This window comes from Mercurialis annua, linkage group LG7, assembly GCF_937616625.2.
Source record: "Mercurialis annua linkage group LG7, ddMerAnnu1.2, whole genome shotgun sequence".
Taxonomy (NCBI): Eukaryota; Viridiplantae; Streptophyta; class Magnoliopsida; order Malpighiales; family Euphorbiaceae; genus Mercurialis; species Mercurialis annua.
This window is the reverse complement of record NC_065576.1, coordinates 5,908,748-5,927,630: the sequence shown is the minus strand read 5'-3', so window position 1 is coordinate 5,927,630 and position 18,883 is coordinate 5,908,748. Positions and strand designations below refer to the sequence as shown.

The following is an 18,883-nucleotide window of genomic DNA, read 5'->3' as shown; positions in this document are numbered from 1 at the left end:
GTTTATAATAAACATATCATAATCCATAATAATATCATGACAACGTACGTAAAACAATAACAAAACCAACTGGCAAAATAATAGTATAAATAATAAAGACACAACTAGTATTACTGCGATCTAAGAATATAAAATGACTTTGACTCCTTTATTCAAAACAAAGTAAACTTTCGAGAAATCAATCAAGTGGAGGTCCAAGACTTGCTCAAAACTGAAAATCTGAAGATAGTTAAATAACGGGGGTCAGTTATACTGAGATAAGTGTATACGAACGTTTATATTTATTAAGTGAAAAACCTTTAAAACAAATATATATATATATATATATATATATAAATAAAAAAATTATTATTGGAATAAGTATTGAATCAATATTAAATAGACGAGAATACATCATCGTCGAATTCAAAGTAGGCTAAAGATAACTTCGCCGAAATTAAAGTAGGCCAAATAATAATCCGCCAATTATATACATAACTGGTGCACACGGTCTTGATAATACCTATCGAGTAGCTCGTTACAATCCAGATCTATTATGAGTTAAAAACCCTTTTCAAAGCTGCATATACGATATTTAAAATAATATACTTTACTTAATAAAGCGGTAAACGATAATACAAACTCATTACTTGCTCAACCACGTGAAACTCCACGCAAGCACCTAACCCTGGTTTGACTTGAAAGCACAAACAACTGACGAGTCTAAGAAAAGTATAAATTAAATTTAAAATCAATCCTAATTCTAAGGAGTATTAGACGCCACATATGACTAGCACCACACAGTCAAAGCGCGGTTACATTGCATAAACATACCATATAAACAATCACCACCTATATAATGAGTCAAGTCAGGTTGAGTTCCCGCCTTTTAAAACATAATCCAGAATAGGGTAAAACTCAAATCAAACATTATCTCAAGATAAAACGATTTCAAAGTAGTGAGTCAACTGAGTCATCACGTCGCTCAGTTTCTTTTCACATGTCGGGCCACCAATGTCTAACCCGGTCCAACAACCAAGGTATAAACCAAGTTAAAAATCCGAGAAAAACCTTTATAATAAAATAATACCCATTGAAACCAATAAACTCAAGAAGACACTCAAAATTTAACCATGCATAAGGAAAATCCATCAAGCACTAAACAACTCATATAGCCCTTGAACAAACAAATCAAGTACTATAATTTAGCATCTCGCCAAAGTTCAAAACTTGTACACCACTAAGTTTAAACCACTACTTCCAACCCTTAAATAATAAGTTTAAACCCTTGAACAAACACTAAGTTATATTTGAAACACACACTAAATTTAAACCCTTGAACAAACAAATCATGTGCCTCTGCCACTGCTTCTAAGTCTTTGGAGTTGGATGTTAGATTGTTATAAGTGCAATAATTTTTTTTTTTTTAGTCTTGATAGAGATACTAAAATTATATTGGAAGAAATTTTTAATTTGATTATTTACCTGATTCAAACTTCGGAATTTACAATTTTAAAAATAATTTTATCATTAACTTTTCCTTTTGAAATTATTTTATCATTATTTAGTTATTACTAAATCGGTGTTTATTGGGAGTTGGGAGTAATTTGGAAGTTTATCTTGTAGTGAACAAAACTCGAAATTATATGGGTGAATTACTATTAAATTTAGGAAAATTATGCTCTATATTTTATTTTTAATTTTTTTATGAAAGTATTTCTTTATGTCTAATCTGTCAATGAGTTAATAATAATCTACTAATAAACTAGTAAAAAGTAGCATTTTAAAATTTTAGAAATAAATATTTTTGATAAAGCCCCTAAATTTATTGGTTTTACAGGATTAATTTCCATTTAAAAGTCAAAGCAAAATCTAAAATAGAATTGAGGCTACATGGATGGAATAAGTGGACAAATGATAGCTAAATTGAATGAGCAAAGCACACATGTGTGAATAATTTGACTAGTCATCAAAATCTCAAATAAGGGTATTCAATAGCTTTTTATATATGACTTAGTTTTTTTGGCCACGTGCTACGCACGTTAACGATATCTATATGACCCTGTTATTTAATATTATAATTGTATATTTTTTTATAATATATTATTATTTAAATTTTATTAAACTTGTATTTTTTTATTTGTTTTGTTTAATTATTTTATAAAATTTTAATTATTTTTATTAAAAATGTTAAAAAGTTAGAATTAAGCAATATATTTAATTTTTGATATTGTTTTTATTAAAAAAATGATAATATGATTGAAATAAATTTATATTGTTTTTCATTGTAAATAACTATTTAATATAAAAAATATCAAAGCTTTAACACAAATATTATAATATGATTATTTAATATTAATAAAACTCGTCATATTCTTTTATATATACGATATATCTGTGCAATTCCTATTAGAATTAGAAGTTTAACACATAATGATAGTTGTTGCACAATTCCTTTTAAGATTAGGAATTTAATACATAATAGTAGCTACTGCGATAATTATTTTTAATATGTTTGCTTTATAGATTAGGAATGTCATCTTTCTATTTGTTATACACAAATATATAAAGGGTATTTTTGTCCGTGAATGGAAGTGTTCCCCAGCAAATACACTTTTATATTTGTTATAGATTAAATAATTTAGTTACTTTAAAAAATAAATTATAATTACTGGAATATTTTTTTTAATGTTATTTAATATATAAATATTTAAAATATTCAACAATATGCTAATATTTTTAATATTGATAAGTATTATTAAAATCAGTTATGAGTTGATTAAAACAGTTTTAAAATTGATGTTTTCACCTGAATTATCATAATAAAATATAAGAATTATTAATTGTATTAATTTATTCCAACAGTTAAATTAATTATCTTTTAATAATATTATTTAATAACTCTGTCAATTTAGTTCTAGACCCACTAATATATGGATTAACTCATGTCTGCCTTGTTTAGTGACTTTATTTCTTATATCATAAGGCCCTTCCACTCAATCAAGATTCAAGTCTAAAGATGATAGTAATTATTTAACAGGGAGTATTCTTTTTATGTAAGGGAAAAAAAATATTGTTTGTAATACCAGAAAAAGCAAAGTTAATAATGTCAAAATGTATGTGCCCAACCCTAATTCTTATGGGGTTGTTAGGATTTTCCTTTAATTAATTATATGTATATAAACAAATATACCTTCAATTTTATTTTCTTTTTCTACATTATGATACGCGAGCGCACACAACGGTAGAACTAATTAAAACACAAAATGACCGAATATTTTTCTTGACCGTTAATTATCAATTATTATTTATTGTTTTAGTATTATCTTTAGGATACGTTATATATCAAATACCACATCTATATCATTTTTTAATGTCATTAAATTCTTTAGAAGTTATCATTATAAAACCTCCATGTTTAAAAAAAATTAAATTTATCACCGTTTTAAACTGCGGCAAATCTTAATTGACTGGATAAACGGAAAGTGACATGGTAAAACACGCCGGATTGCACATATGAAAGTTGAAATACACGTTTGTGATAGACATGAAAGGTCGTGATAAAATTGAAAATAGGTACAAAGCAAGTGACTAAAATTTAATTAACTCTTAAAAATATGTTCTATCATGCCATTTTATGTTTGCCCAATGAGCTCCAATTTGCCGTATTTTAAAAATGGTGATAGATTTGATATTTTTTGAAACGTAGTGATTTTTTATGATAATTTTGAAAGAACGTGATATTATAAGGTGACATGCAAATTTTATATTAAAATTAAATTAAACTTAATAATTAAAGAACAAATTACCATGAGGTTTTCCACATATGTATAATTCACAATTTGGTACAACCTATTAAAAAAATCAAACAATTTGGTACTTCACTTTCAGTTATGCAAACAATTACAGCCTTCTGTAGATTCTTATACGAAACTGTTAACCGAATTGACAGTGACATACCAAATTATTTGAAAGTGAGGTATCAAATTATTAACATGATTGAATTCAATTTGCTGTTATAAAAAAATTAAGTTTTTTTATTTTAGTTTAATTTTTAAAATATAAACAATTGAAATTTAATGTTAATATAAATTAAATAAAGTAATTGGATCAACTAGAAATACGTACCAACCAACCCGACTAGTTTAATTTAATTTCTGATATTTGTTTTTATATAATTTATTTTTGTTAAATTTATTGGCATGAAATGCAAGTAAACTTTTGAGAAAGCTTAGATAAGAAAAGAGAAATGAGTAATGATGATGTTATGTTGATGGAGAACAATAATGGATCGAGTTGAGCTTTATGATTATTATGGTCAAAATTCAAAGCCTCGCAGCCAAAAATAATATCTGTCATGTTGTGTACTTCATAATACCAAAACTAAAGTTGATCCTAATTATGAATTGAGTGAGGGGTCATCATCCCATTTTGCAATAATCATTCACATTGCCTTTTAATTAATTAAAAGCTTTCCCCACCATCACTTTGCGAATTTCTTTCCAATTCATCTCATTTTAGGCTTACTTAATGATCAACAAAAAAAAAAAATATTCTCCATTTTTGTTCAAAATAATTGCAAAATAAAATAAAAAATTTAACGTGTTTTGTAGTTTTAATATAAATTAAAAATTTAGTAATTTAAAACACTAACTATTATTTTTGTACAATTTAAAACATTTAATAATTATTTTAATAAGAAATGTTAATGTGACATCAGAACAGTGGATGCCATAATAGTCCATATCAATAGTCGGTGATTCGAATTATTCATATTTTAAAAATTTAGTATTTATATTAAAATTATAAAACACGCTAAAGTTTATTATTTATTTTACAATTGAACCTTTATCAATTATAATAAAACTTTTAATTTATAAATTATAACATGATAAAAGGTACAAAAAAAACCCTCGAGACTGAATTGTGCTCGAAAAATTAAAAAGGACTGAACTGTATTTTTGGAGAAATCTCGAAGTTTTTTTTGTATTTTATACCTTAAAAGATTATATAATTAAAATTAAGTCTATAATTAAAATTAAGTCTATGCAATTGAATTTGATTTTATTTGTGCATTGATCGCTTCTTAGACGAACTTAATTATATTAGATAATCATTCAACATGTATACTATAGATAAAATCGAACACGATTGCAGAAATGTAATTGTATAAAAATGAAAGCAAACTATAATTAATAAAATAATTATTTTTAATTAAAATCGAAAAAAGCAGTATTTTTTAAATTCAGTGAGTCATTAAACTTTCACTTTGACAAATGAGAGATGGAATTGGATATAGGTTTGAAAATTTGAGGTTCTTGTTCATGAAAAGGTGTTACTTACAACAACTCCGTTAGTTACCACCCTGCCCCCACCCAATTTTCTCCACTAACTACTAAATCTTAAAAAAGAAAAAGAAAAAAAAAACACATTAAAACAACCAATCTTACTTTTTTTTCCCTTTTATCCCATGTTTTGATTTTAGTTCCCATGCAAAATAATTTTCCAACCTAACCAAAACACTCCTCTAGACTATGCATCTGTCCAAGCAGCAAAAACAGGCATATGAGGCAATGAAACTGCAGCTGCCCTTATTTGAGCTGTTGGGATCCAAGAATTCGAAAATAGCATCGGCAAGCTGCCTCGTTCCGGGCTGTCTTCTCTCGAGCTACTTAAACTCGTAACCAACGAAGATGCATTCGACAAGTGATTCCCCGTCTTGCTCAAATCTTCATTCACATTCTCCAGTGCCAATGAAAAGGCGGCTCGGGCATTATAACTATCGACGATGTTCGATGTTTTTTGCTCGAGTTGCTGGGCGGATTGGTACATTGTCATTTTCCAATCTGATTCGATTTTGTTGATTTTCAGCGAGGGGATTATTTCCTCTCCAACTGCAGTGTTGCTAGGAATTGAAGGATTATTGTTTATTGCCCCATCAGCATCATTATTAGTGGTTGGTGTGCCTTTGTTTCGCCTTGCTGATTCTCCGGCAAGAAGCGTATTGCTTGCCATAATACTTTCGACATCATACCTTGTTATATCGAAATTTGTTACGGCATTTACACCACGAAATTTTATAGCTGCTACATCGTATGCTTCAGCTGCTTCCTCTTGTGTGCCTGAAATTACAGTTAAATTAACAATTTCAGAGAGCAATAAATTTTTTACGGCTCAATTCCTTTGAAAAGTTTTAGAATATTACCTTTTATTTTACTTGGTTCTTATTAATTTTTTGAGTTTAAAATTGTCCCTTTACTATTAATTTTATGTATAGATGGTCTGTTTGAACGGAATTACAGAAAAATACCATCGTTTCATGTCAATCAAAATAAAGACGTTTCATGCAAAAAAGACTACGAATATACAAAATTAACAAATAATTATCAAAGAAAAACAAACAAACAATAGAACAAATCTTCAAAAATCGAACTTTTTTTAAATATTTATACAATAATCTAGTTGGACTCAATTTTTAATTATTATACTTAACTCTACTCTACTACTATAGTAAAACTCAATGGAAAAATAGAGTTTGATCAAGTTACTCACTGAATGTTCCTAGATAAAGGTCCTTATTTCCGGCCACCCTTCCGATCCGAGCCTGCCATCTTCCATGCTGATGATGCCTGAGCCAAATCGAAAAAACTAACATAAATTTCATAGGAAACAAAACAGAAAGTCTAAGGATTTAAGTACATGTACTAATTATAATGTTGCACGAAAACGTAAATACTTAATAAAAAAATGTGGAAACAGAAAATGATAACACAATAAACTTGATTAAAAAAGTTTATTACTATAAAGTTTTAAAAGCGTTTTCAAAAACTAACACTCAAAGTCGAAATATAGAACTCGACAAATTTCCGTAATGTAAAGTATAAAATAAGATAATGAGACCTTGTTACTCCTCTATACATAGAAGCACCTCTAGAGAAACCACTACTTTTCCTGCATTAAAAAAAGGTGATAGTCAAAGATAAGAAAAATAGTGAAGCATGCAGTTTCAGACAATAAAGAGAGGCCAAAAAAACTTTTTGTTGTTTTTTCTTTATTACCTTCTCAAATGAGCAACATACTCTTGTCTAGTCATATCATTCATTTCTTCAAGTTCCTTTTTATAATTTTCCAGCTAGAAAGACAAAAAAATCAAATTAAACTCTAATAACAAATTAGTATTGCAGAATAATAATAATAATAAAAAAGTTAAAACAATAATTACAGGGAAATTTATGTGAGTAGAGGGACCCCAATACTTAAGTGCAGCTTGATCATAAGCTCTTGCAGCTTTTTCTTCCATATCATAACCTCCTAAAAATTTAAATTTTGGATTTATTACTTCATAATCATTATAAAATAATTTTACATGATATATTAAACAATAAAAAAAATTAATTCTTACCCAGATAAACTGAAAATCATTATTGATCCCAAATCATGACAAACACAAAACAAAACAAAAATTAGTGTAAAAACTTGGTTTCAAAAAATAAAATACAAAAAATATAATTTTAATTTACTAATTAATTAATTAACCTTGTCTTCCTTTTCTGCTTTGACCTTCCTTCTTACAACTATTATCCCACAAATGAGCTTCATATCTCCCTGTCCATCTATGTCTGTTCATAACAAGAAAACATTCAGTAATAAATTAAAAAAATAAGTTAAAAAAAAAAGATCAAGAACAAAGAACCAACCTTGTAACACCTCTATATTGAGAAGTTCTTTGACCAAATGTATCAATAGATTTCCTATGAACAATTTGTTTCTGATCCATTTTATCAGACCCTCGTTTCTTAGTTTCTATAACTGCTACAGATTCAGTTACAGCACTTGAAAATTGTTGAGAGCCCGTAACACTGCTAGATTGAGAGCCGGGACTCATCGACAAGCTCAAAGAATTCAAATCTCCGTATGTGACTGCACTAACATTATTATTATCAGCCATGCACGCGTAGTTTCTTGAATACCAGTTTCTCATTTCGCTTAACTCGTCGCCATTTCCATTAATTGTTATTGTCGGAAGCTGAAGATTGAAATTTGGAACACGGGATGGTTTTGGTTGTTCTTGATCTGCTACTAACATTTCATAATACGGGTAGCTTTGGAGTTGAATCTGTTGCTGTCTGTGATTTTGAGTTTGATAATAGATGCTGTCTGAACTAAGATTCATGGCTTCGGTATGATTACTGGTTTCATATTGATGATGATGATGGGTCCCGAAGAAATCCTCAAGTTTTGGGGTTGAAGATGTCACTAAATTTGCTGATGCTTCACATTAAAAAATAAAATTTTAAAAGTCAAAACTTATAACTTTGATAAATTAATATTACCCAAAAAAAATACACAAAACCAGCCATTACATTACCTTGAGGTTGTGATCTGGTAAGAGCTTCTATAATACAGAGAGACCCATCAGATTTAAGTGGCATAACTGGTAAAGAGGAGTAAAACCCAGTATTTTGATGTTCATTACAGTAACTGTTATAACTGAAATTTGTCTGAGAATCGAAAAAACTTGGCGCCATTGAAGTATGATGAGCAGAAGAAGAAGAAGAAGAAGTAGAGTGGTGATGATGAGGAGAAAGTGAAAACCCTAACCAGTTTGAATTTTCATCACCATTGTTGATAGATTTCATTTCTTTGGTGGTTTATAAGTTTCTCTTGAAGAACTTAATCATTGAAGAAAAATAAACTAATCATAACCCAATATATATAATCATCTGTCTTAAATAAAGAAAATCCAAACTACTGCAACTGAATCTATAAGCTTTCTTTCTTTGTTTTTTTATAAATTTTTGCTTGAAAAAGGGCCAGCTCTGCCCTTGAATTTGTATATCAAAATTAAATAAGTCATTTAAGTGTTAAAACTTGTATTTTAGGGTAAGTAAGTCATTTTTATTTTTTTTAGCTAATTAGACCTCAAAACTTGTACTCTGGTATTGAATAAGTCTCGCGTTTGATATATACAGATTAGAAAAAATTGTGATATAATTAAATAAAGAGTTACAACTTATAAGTGATTTATTTGATTTTGAAATATAAATTTCAAAATTTATTTGACTGAAACAATTGAAAATAATTTATTTAACTTTGAGAATATAAAATTGAGGGCTAAATTGAGCTTTTGCTCATTTTGAAAAGAGAACAAAGCGAGTTCCTTTAAACAAAACAAAAAGAATGAGAAATGCTGGGTATTGTTGATGCATTCCATAGGGATCTGTGCATGAGAAAGACCTCTTCTTTTGCTTTTACTATTTACTTGATATTATCCTAACGCTCCTATCTTATTCTTTCTTTTTCACATTTCCCTTTTTTTGTTTATTTATTTAAGATCAAACTTAAATGCCAATTAATTCCACCAATAAAATAGAGAATTAAACCTAGATCAAAATATAATATACTAACATATTTTATTATTTAAAAGGTTAATGTCAAAAATAATCACAAACTTTACACATTTTCTCATTTTGATCATGCAATTTAAATTTTTCTATTTGCATGCACGAACTAGCACTTTTCTTGAATTCAAGTACGGTGCTGAGATAACACTCATTCATTGGTGTAAAATGACCTCCACCTCAGCGAATTACACCAATTGAGCCGTGACACCTTAACACCCTGCATGAATTTGAGAAAAAGTGCTAGTTCGTGCATGAAAATGAGAAAATTTAAACAGCGTGATTAAAATGAGAAAACGTGTAAAATTGATAAATTTTTATGACATTAACCCTTATTTAAACATATAAAAAATAATATCTTTTTTTAGGAAATAATATTATTTGTAAGAATATTTTAGAGACAATAGTCGTCACGAATTTCGAACTTGTGGGTTGGAATTAATTAATTCTCATTTTATCATTTAATCAATCAGAGATAATATATTTTTATTTTTAGATTAATTAATCCTTAAATTATATTAAAAACCCGCATTTAGAAATTGTGATAACCCAATTTAAAAATTAACTGGCAAAAAATAAGAGTGTTATTTGATTGATTTAAAAATAATTAATATTATTCCTAATTAATTCAAAATAATTAATATTATTCCTAATTAATTTAAATAAATAATATTCTCCTTAATCGATTATTATAATTAACACCGAGTCCATTGACCCAGGCGTACGTTCAGACACGACCTTTTGTTCGATTATATTTTATGAAAAAATGAATGCCGAACTGAAGCATTTAAAGTATTTTAGAAGTTAAGAAAAATATTTGAAAATATCGAGTGCACTTTTATAAAGAAGAAAATGTTTTATGAAAATTAATTTTAAAACTGAGTTTGTTTGTTCACTATTTTTTTGAAAGGTGTTTTATCACGTAATATACCCAAACATGTCTCGAATATACATTTTGAATACTACTATTAGAATTTCATATAGCACGAAAAATATTCACTTAATTTTAGAAAACCACTATCATAATAAAAATTAACCCAATAATTTTTGGGTTAGTTTGATTTGGTTTAATTTTCGGTCGGTTTGGTTGGTTACGTGCTCCTGAGAAAGAGCTACACCATAAGACAAAAGTATAGGAGCAGCAGTAGTATTGAGTAGGTTGCAAGAAACTTCATTATCTCAAGTGGATAGGACTTCTCAGTAATACCCTGCAAATATACTCACTGGTTATAACATTGTCTCCCCCTTTCTTTCTTTGCTTACTTGAATGCGACTAATCCATACCATTTTTGCCATTTTATATAATAAAACTATTCTATGAAAAACAATATAATAAAACTATTACTTATATCTTTTGGGTTCGGTTCACTCTATGAAATTATTTTTAGCAAAGGGTCATCCGGCCCCTGGATTTGCAACCCACGGTCAACAAATCTGGTTTCAGTTATTTTGATCAATTAGGGATAATATTCTCTATTTTAGGGTTAATTAAGAATAAAATTATACAATATAAATAAATTCGATAACCAAAATGATACTATTTGTCTTTAATTGGTCTAAAATTAGAAAGTATTATCCTTAAGTTACTAAAACATTGTAAATATTATCTTAATTGACCATAACAGTTGAAAATGAATTAGTTGACCTTGAGTTACAATAAAAATACGAATACTTAGGGAACAATTCATATGCCTAATGGAGATTACCGAGGCCATATCGTGCTAACTTTTTATCTTCTAAATAAATCATTCTCTCATAATCATAGGAAAGAATGATAGTAGGTCGGGCCACATCGTAGGCCAAATCAGGACTGTTAGAATACAATTTTGGTGGCGAGTCTTCAACGAATTGGAAAATCTACAGGATGAAAGGGGGGGTAGAGAAGTGCCTTCTTTAGTAAGTATTAGACTCGAATGTTACATGTTGTTTTTCTTTTGAGGATGGATTACGATTTTTCTTTAGGTAAAATTCTAATTATACTATTTCTTACAGTCTTATACTCTTGTTTCCATTGACTTGAGTGTCACACCGACCATTATTTATTGTCGGCGTTTTTCTTAACCTCTTTGTTTATGATTACAAATCTCATCAAGTTATCAGATCCCACAAACATTCAGTGACTTATCAAATATCATATTATCTACAATCCAAAAGTCTGAAGTTTGATCCTTCAATTAGATGGATTTATGCTTCACGATTCAAATCCAATGGAAATTCACGTGCGCTAGTATGTCAATAATAATAATAGTAATACTATTAAATTTTTTAGGTAAATTAGTTATTTGACACTCATAACATCTGATATAAAAAAAATTTAACTATATTTTTTTTAAGGAATTGGATATGTGAGATCCAATAAAGTATGATTTAAAAAAATTCTTAAATTTTCCTATAGAAGACTAAAAATCACATGTTTATTTTGTTATAAACAATTTCAAAGTTAGACTAGAATCTTAGTTGTGGTGACCAAGTTTCATGGATGAATAGTTAGAGTATGTCCTTTAATTCAATAGTAGTTCTAATCTTAGGCCAGAGTAGAGGATCTAATACGGGTAGAAAGAAAGACAAAATGTCCATCTAGTCACTTCAGAAATATATAAGAGCAGTATATAGCTTCCAATTCTAGGGTTTATGTAGGACAAGAAGAGACGACACCGTTTCTGTATCAAATGATCCAAGGCAAGTATTGGCTAGTCTCTCTTTTTTGACTGCTCTTTCTTGTCCGATACTACTGCATGCTGTGCCTTTGTCTTCAGCCAGAGCCAAAGATATTACCAAACCAGCCAGGGTCACCCTAGTAAATAGTGCATTGGTAGAAAATGTTCTTTTGTATTGCTACAGGGGGTGTTCAAACCGATGTTTAAAAACCGGATCGACTGGACTAGCTGGTCAAACCGGTTAAATAACAAACCGGCCAGTAATTCAGTCTAAAACTACAAAAAACCAAAATTTACGGTTGAATCGGATTGGACCAGATCTGACCAGATTGATCCAGATCGAACCAGTATAAAACCGGAGGTTGAACCGGACAACAAGAATTAGTGACGGATCGCTAAATATCTAAAATGCATCGCTAATTTTAATTTTTTAATTTTTTTATTAAACTGGTTTAATCGATCATTGAACCGGGAACCAGTGTCCCCACCGGATTGATTTTTAAAACACTGGTTCAAGCAGTTTTACAGCTCTGTTTGAAAGTGAGTGTCAAAATCGACATGTTTTTAAAACAAGAGTTAATTACATATAAAATCATGACCTTTACATAAAGTTCCAAAAATAACATTACCTTTAAAACGTGTCAATTATAGACACCACCTTTCATTTTTTTTTTCAATTTCATCTTGTGCACATTTTTTGGTGAATTTTTGCTGACTTTGACAACCGATGGGTCTGCCACGTGTCATGCCACGTCAGCAAAAATGCCACTAAAAATCGCAGATGTTATTTTTGAAAAAAAATGAAAGGTGGTGTCTATAATTGACACGTTTCAAAGGTTATGTTATTTTTGAAACTTGGCGCAAAGGTCATGATTTTATAATTGAATTTTAAAATACAATTCGATTCGGTTTAGTTATGTTTTTAGTATTACCAAAATTGAAAAAAAATTGCTATTACTGAAAAATCGATTTAATTGTGTCTAGCATGTCAAACTGGCATAAAAATAAAAACAATAAATATCCAAATCTTACGAGATTCTAATCGACAATTCTTATTTTAATTGTTTTTTAAATACACGTAGATACAAGTGTCTATAATTAATTGTTAGCGGAATAAAAAGGCAAATTGAATCTCTGTCAATCGTTGATTGTCTCAGATTTGTTTACTAGTACGGTGAAACCATTTTATAATTTAATCAATAATCATATTATGTTGTCTCTCATTTTCAGTTATAGGTCCTTCTTTCTACTCTCTATCTTCACATTTCTTCATTTTTAAATTACTCTGCGTCTTATTATGATTTATGCTAATAAATATTTTTATCAAACTGATTATAGTTTGGTATTATGATCACTTATTATGATTGCATTACAGTTATTTTGTTTGGACAATCATTAATTAATTACTGTCAAGTAGTACTAAGTTAAAATGAGTGAAGTTAATACGAGAAACCATTTTTCAAGAGATAATTTCATTGAACATATAATACTCATATTTGGCATTTTTTGGTAGAAAAATTACATGAATGACAAAATAATGTGCATCCAACAACTTCCATTTTCTTATTCAATGCATAGAGTGCATAACAAGTCTAACCAACTTTAAAACTAAAAAGAAAATTAAAATAAAAAATTAAACTTTATATCAGATGGACCAAATTTAATAAACATTTCAATATTAAATTTAAAATATACGTGTTTAAAAGATTTCACTACTATACAAATATGTTTTTTTTTAAATTATACATATGTGTTTAAAAAAATTCACCATACTTTGTATAGATAAGAAAATACAACTTTTGTACAGATGGACCAAATTTAATAAATATTCACTATTATACATATAGTATGTTTTTTAAAGAATAAATAAATATTTCACGGTTAAAAGTTAATGTAAGTTTTAATAATTATAGGATGTAATAAATATTGTATAGAAAAGAATTTAGAGAAAATAGCGCAAATATTCAATTAGCGGTGTTTATTTTCACCATTAGCCATTTTGTGTTTTTCTTACATTTCCTGACCATTTTTCCTTTACTGTTGGTGACTCAACATTTCAAATTATTTCATTTTCTAACCATTCACAATTATAGTACACGTGTCTACAATGACGTCTGGATTGTGTAGGATCAACTTCTAGGATCGCAGATTCAACCCTTTGACAAACACGATGGTTGAATTCCAATCCAAAATCACCTCATACCCCACTCTATCCCAAGAAGCATCAGCCGCCGTTCCAACAGCGGCTGGACCACCTTGAGCTGCCTCCCAATACCACCGTAAATTAACAGATTTAAGAAGAATAACAATGGATTTGGTTTATTTGAGTCTTTATTGAACAAATTTAAAAAAAATCTAGTTTGAAGAAGGAACTCAGTGTTAAGGGTATTTTAAATTTTAGGGATTCAAAAAAACTAAAAGACGATATTTGTAGAAATTAAGAGGATGAAGACATGTGATCTTATAGGTTAAGTAGCAGTGTTGTTTCGAAAGAATGGATTTGAAGATTTCAAATAGTGGCCAATGTTTTAAATTAAATGGAATTGCTAGTAATGATCACTACCTTGAAAGCCCTTCACAATTTATTCTTAAAAGATCAAGTCCATCCTCTTCTGGTTACCAGTCCTTCGTTCCTATCTTTGGCCACCTCATCTTGCCGTCATAAAACAGAGGTATCTATAGATGAACTCGTAACTCTTATTATTGATAAGTTTTGAACTGTTGGCAATTATTATGGTCAAATATTCTGCAGTTTGGCCTGAATTTTACCATTAAATGACAGATGTAAGCCTTGAAATTACATGGTTATATGGTATCAAAGCATATAACAATTTGAAGAAGAAGAAGATTAAAGAAGAAATGAACTGATTTTCATTAAATGATAAAGAACTTTTACAGACCTATTTATAGAACATAATTGACAACTGTCAATTATGTTTGTTATCAGCAACGGCTATAAAGCCAGCTCAGCAATTAAACTAACTCCCTAACAACTTAACTAACTTTTACAAATAACAAATTGTTTTTAAATATATACTCTCTCCATTTTGAATTAATTTACGTTTTTGGCCAATAATAGAGATCTTAATATCATTTAAATAATCAATAATAACTAAGTAAATCAGGATACAAATTGATAAATTTGGTTCAGTATGAGTTGGTATGATTGGGTAGCTCAAAGTTAATATTGGATGGATGATGGGTGATGGCCCCCTTAAGCAACATGCTTTACATTTTATTTTTGTATTATATATACCATTAAAGCCTTAGGAATTTTAAAAGCACTTTATTAATTCTACTTTAAGTTTTAATTAATTCCATGAAGACAAAATTACAAGCAAGATAAAGACTAGAAACCTATTGAGTTTGGGATTGGTTTATTGTTTTAGCTATAAATGGTTTAATAACAAAAATGATGAGTAATATAATATAGTATGAAGCATAATCTCTATACTAATCTCAGTAATTCTCCTATGATAATTCAAGGACCTAAATATTGTCCCTTGCTCTGAAATTACATTTATTCAATGACTTTAATTTATAAAGAACATAGACAATGACTTGACAAAAGAAACATAATAATAGCTAAACTCTCCAATGATTTTGTCAATATTTTTCATATTTTTCTATGATGATGCTATATCACTAATTGCTGCAAAAGGAGAGAAATGAGTTCGTTGTTAGTATTTTAGCCAAACCAAACGTATTAATCAAATTAACCGAAATTGAAATAATCGTACAATCAAATTTTTAAAATATAAAATTAAAATGACCAAACTAATCGGTTAATTTGGTTAAATAGATAAAAATATAAAAAATAATTATAAAAATAAATAAATAAAAAAAAAATATTCAATTAATTTGGTTAATTAAATTTTAAAACTCTTAACACCTAACTAAGTATAAAGATTCATGACAGAGTTAACCAAAAACCTTTAACTAAATTAGATTGGTTAATTCATTTAATTCAGTTTCAGTTAATATTTGCTCACCCCTAGGTCTTATTTAAAGATGTGCTTTCACTAGAACTAAATTTATTTATTTTAAGCAAACCGAGTCAAAATTACTAAAAAATATAAAAAAATTAATCCAATATGAATAGTCGTTTTTATTTTTTTTCGGTTCAATTTATACTAAAATTTAATTGAGATTTTTTTTATTTAAACCGAGACGTAAGTCCAAATTTATTACAGTGTCAAATGATCCAACCGAACCAAATTATTATTATTATTATTATTATTATTATATATATATATATATATATATATATATATATATATATATATATATATAAAGAATGTTATCATGACACATAGTAGGCCTAAAATAGAAAAAAAGAAACATCTCACAATGCATTTGCATGCAAAATATTGCATGATCCAAGTTTATGGAGACAGATTTTCTAGAGGAAATGATTTGGAAATTGAAAAGAGAATAATGAGTGGGGGAAGATTAATGTTGTTTTTGATTGAAGTAATGATGATTAAATCCACCCACAAATAAGGTTAGAGGGGTCAGTGGGACTTTGCTACAAATGGTGGGATAGGCCTTGTTATACTCCTTTATTTTGCCTCTCCATATTTTGCATTTCTTTCATTTTCACCCCTCTTTTCTATTCTTTGTCTGTATGTCAGAATATCCCTTCATTATAGTAATGGTGTTAGCTCAATACCCATCAACTTTTATATAATTAAGAGCAAATTATTCTAACATTTCTGATATTTTTCATAATTAATATTTATATTTTCATCCTTTTTGTTTTAAAATTAGACAATATCCTGTTAATAATTAGAGTGTTATGTAACTGAAAGCTCGTTCATAAAAAAAAAATTACTGATTTTTTTAAAAGGACTAAGGTAATGAAAACAGTACAAAATTATAAACTATTTTATTAAATTTTTCTCGTCTTAAACAACAAAATTCTGAAATTTCAACATAACAATTTTTAATGTTTGTATCACTAAAACTAAAAGATCACATCATTTGACCATAAAACAAGATGGATGCAAATGTGAATTATAAAAAATGTATGAATTTTAGAATAATTTGCTCTATATATAAATCTATGTTTGTTTTAAAGGTTAGGAGACGTTGAATACTAACCAAACAATTAAAATAAAAAAAATACTACATGTAGAACCGTTAGATAATGGTGGCTATGCTTTAAAAATCGACATTTTTGGTTTAAAACTACTGAATTACGAGTTTAAAGATATGAAACGAACCGTTTCTGAGCTCGAACCGACGTGCGACCATGTCTACCGTTCGAATAATATACTCAATTTTTGATTTTGTCTATTTAACAGCTCATAATAGTAATTCCGTTAACAATTGAACAAAACAGTTGCATATTTTTTTATTATATCATCATAAAATTCTCAAAACTAACAATAACTTAAACATATATAGTTCTTATACAAAATTCTCACACAATATAATCCATTTTAAATATTTTTATAAATATTGGTCCATAAGCATACAACCCTAATAAAAATATATTCTTTTCATAATTTATGTACTTATCTAGACCTTTTTATTCAAATTAAACCGAGTGGAGAAGAAAAGATCTCTAACCCAAAGGGGAGACCAAGAAAGCAAACCAAACAAACAAGTCATATGACCAAATACAATTTGTTTTGGTGGTTTACTACTCAAAACTTTCTTAACCACATGCCTTGCAAAAATTGAAGCATCAGTTGATTTACTACCTTGAGAAGAATTAGCTCTTTTTGCAATTGAGTCCTTAAAATCCTTATATAATTTCCAATCAGAATTTCCCAATTTCTCCAATGTAGCACTACCAAAATTTGATCTTATAGCACCAGGAATTACTAATACAACATTAATTCCAAAAGGCTTAAGCTCAACTCTTAATGTATGTGACATGGCATGAACCCCAGCTTTACTAGCACAATAGGACCCTGCCCATGGTGTAGGAACTAGCCCTACAACACTCCCCACATTTACTATAATACCCTTTCTTTTTGATGCCATGTAGGGCACAATGTTTTGGACTAACCTTAATTGCCCTAATGTGTTAATTTCCCATGCTTTTCTAATTGTGTCTAGTGATAATTCTGCCAGTGGTCCCGTGCTTCCGATACCGGCATTGTTGATTAAAACGTCGATTTTCCCATACTTCGATATAATATAGTCCACCGCTGATGAAACGCTTTCGTTTGATGTAACATCGAGGGCGATTATTTCTATATTCTTCTCTGATTTGAGGTCTAACATGTCGTCGATGCGTTGAGGGATGTCAGAGGCCACGACTTGACAATTTTGCTCGGCGAGTGCCTTGCAATACTCGTAGCCGATGCCGCCTTTGGCACAACCGGTGACTAACACAACTTTTAGACCATCCATATTTGTTTAGTTAGTGATGATGGTGTTATTAGTACTTATAGTTGGTATATTATTATAAATCTTGCAAGGTTATCTTCTTCTTGTTCACAGCTTGTGCTGAGGAGTAGAATATGCCCGTGGGATATCCTTGGCATCTCTGTTGGCCGGCAAAAATGGAGTTTAGTGTTCGACCATAGCAAATATGGTTGTACATTATGTTAGAATTAAATCATATAATCTAATTTATTTTTTCAAAATCAAATTGAAACGAATTTATAAGGGTCTTAAATAATTCAAAATCCGAACTAAACCAAACTAACCAGAATTTTTGTACCGAAAGTGAATTAATATTTTTGTACTTTCTGAATCGAACATATAATAAAAAAATTAACATTCTTAATAATTTCAAACCGAACCAAACTGAAATTATTTGTTCATTTTTATTGTTCATTTTTTGGCCTATATATAGTTTTTATACATAGTTTTTTGTATTTGACCTAA

General features: G+C 28.8%; 2 protein-coding genes across 2 annotated transcripts; both read right to left on the bottom strand.

The window, feature by feature from the left end:
* Nucleotides 1-5,247: 5,247 nt before the first annotated feature.
* On the bottom strand, nucleotides 5,248-8,743 carry LOC126657589 (AP2-like ethylene-responsive transcription factor ANT). Its single transcript, XM_050352297.2, has 9 exons — nucleotides 8,348-8,743; nucleotides 7,677-8,250; nucleotides 7,516-7,598; nucleotides 7,382-7,390; nucleotides 7,202-7,290; nucleotides 7,038-7,111; nucleotides 6,880-6,930; nucleotides 6,532-6,608; nucleotides 5,248-6,101 (listed from the first exon to the last, which is right to left on the bottom strand). The coding sequence occupies exons 1-9, from the start codon at nucleotides 8,616-8,618 to the stop codon at nucleotides 5,512-5,514; spliced, it is 1,818 nt and encodes a 605-aa protein (XP_050208254.1). The 5' UTR covers nucleotides 8,619-8,743; the 3' UTR covers nucleotides 5,248-5,511.
* Nucleotides 8,744-17,560: 8,817 nt separating this feature from the next.
* On the bottom strand, nucleotides 17,561-18,403 carry LOC126655271 (short-chain dehydrogenase ptmH-like). The gene has a single exon (XM_050349380.1). It carries the CDS (start codon nucleotides 18,401-18,403, stop codon nucleotides 17,561-17,563), a length of 843 nt encoding a protein of 280 aa, XP_050205337.1.
* Between the last annotated feature and the right edge of the window lie 480 nt (nucleotides 18,404-18,883).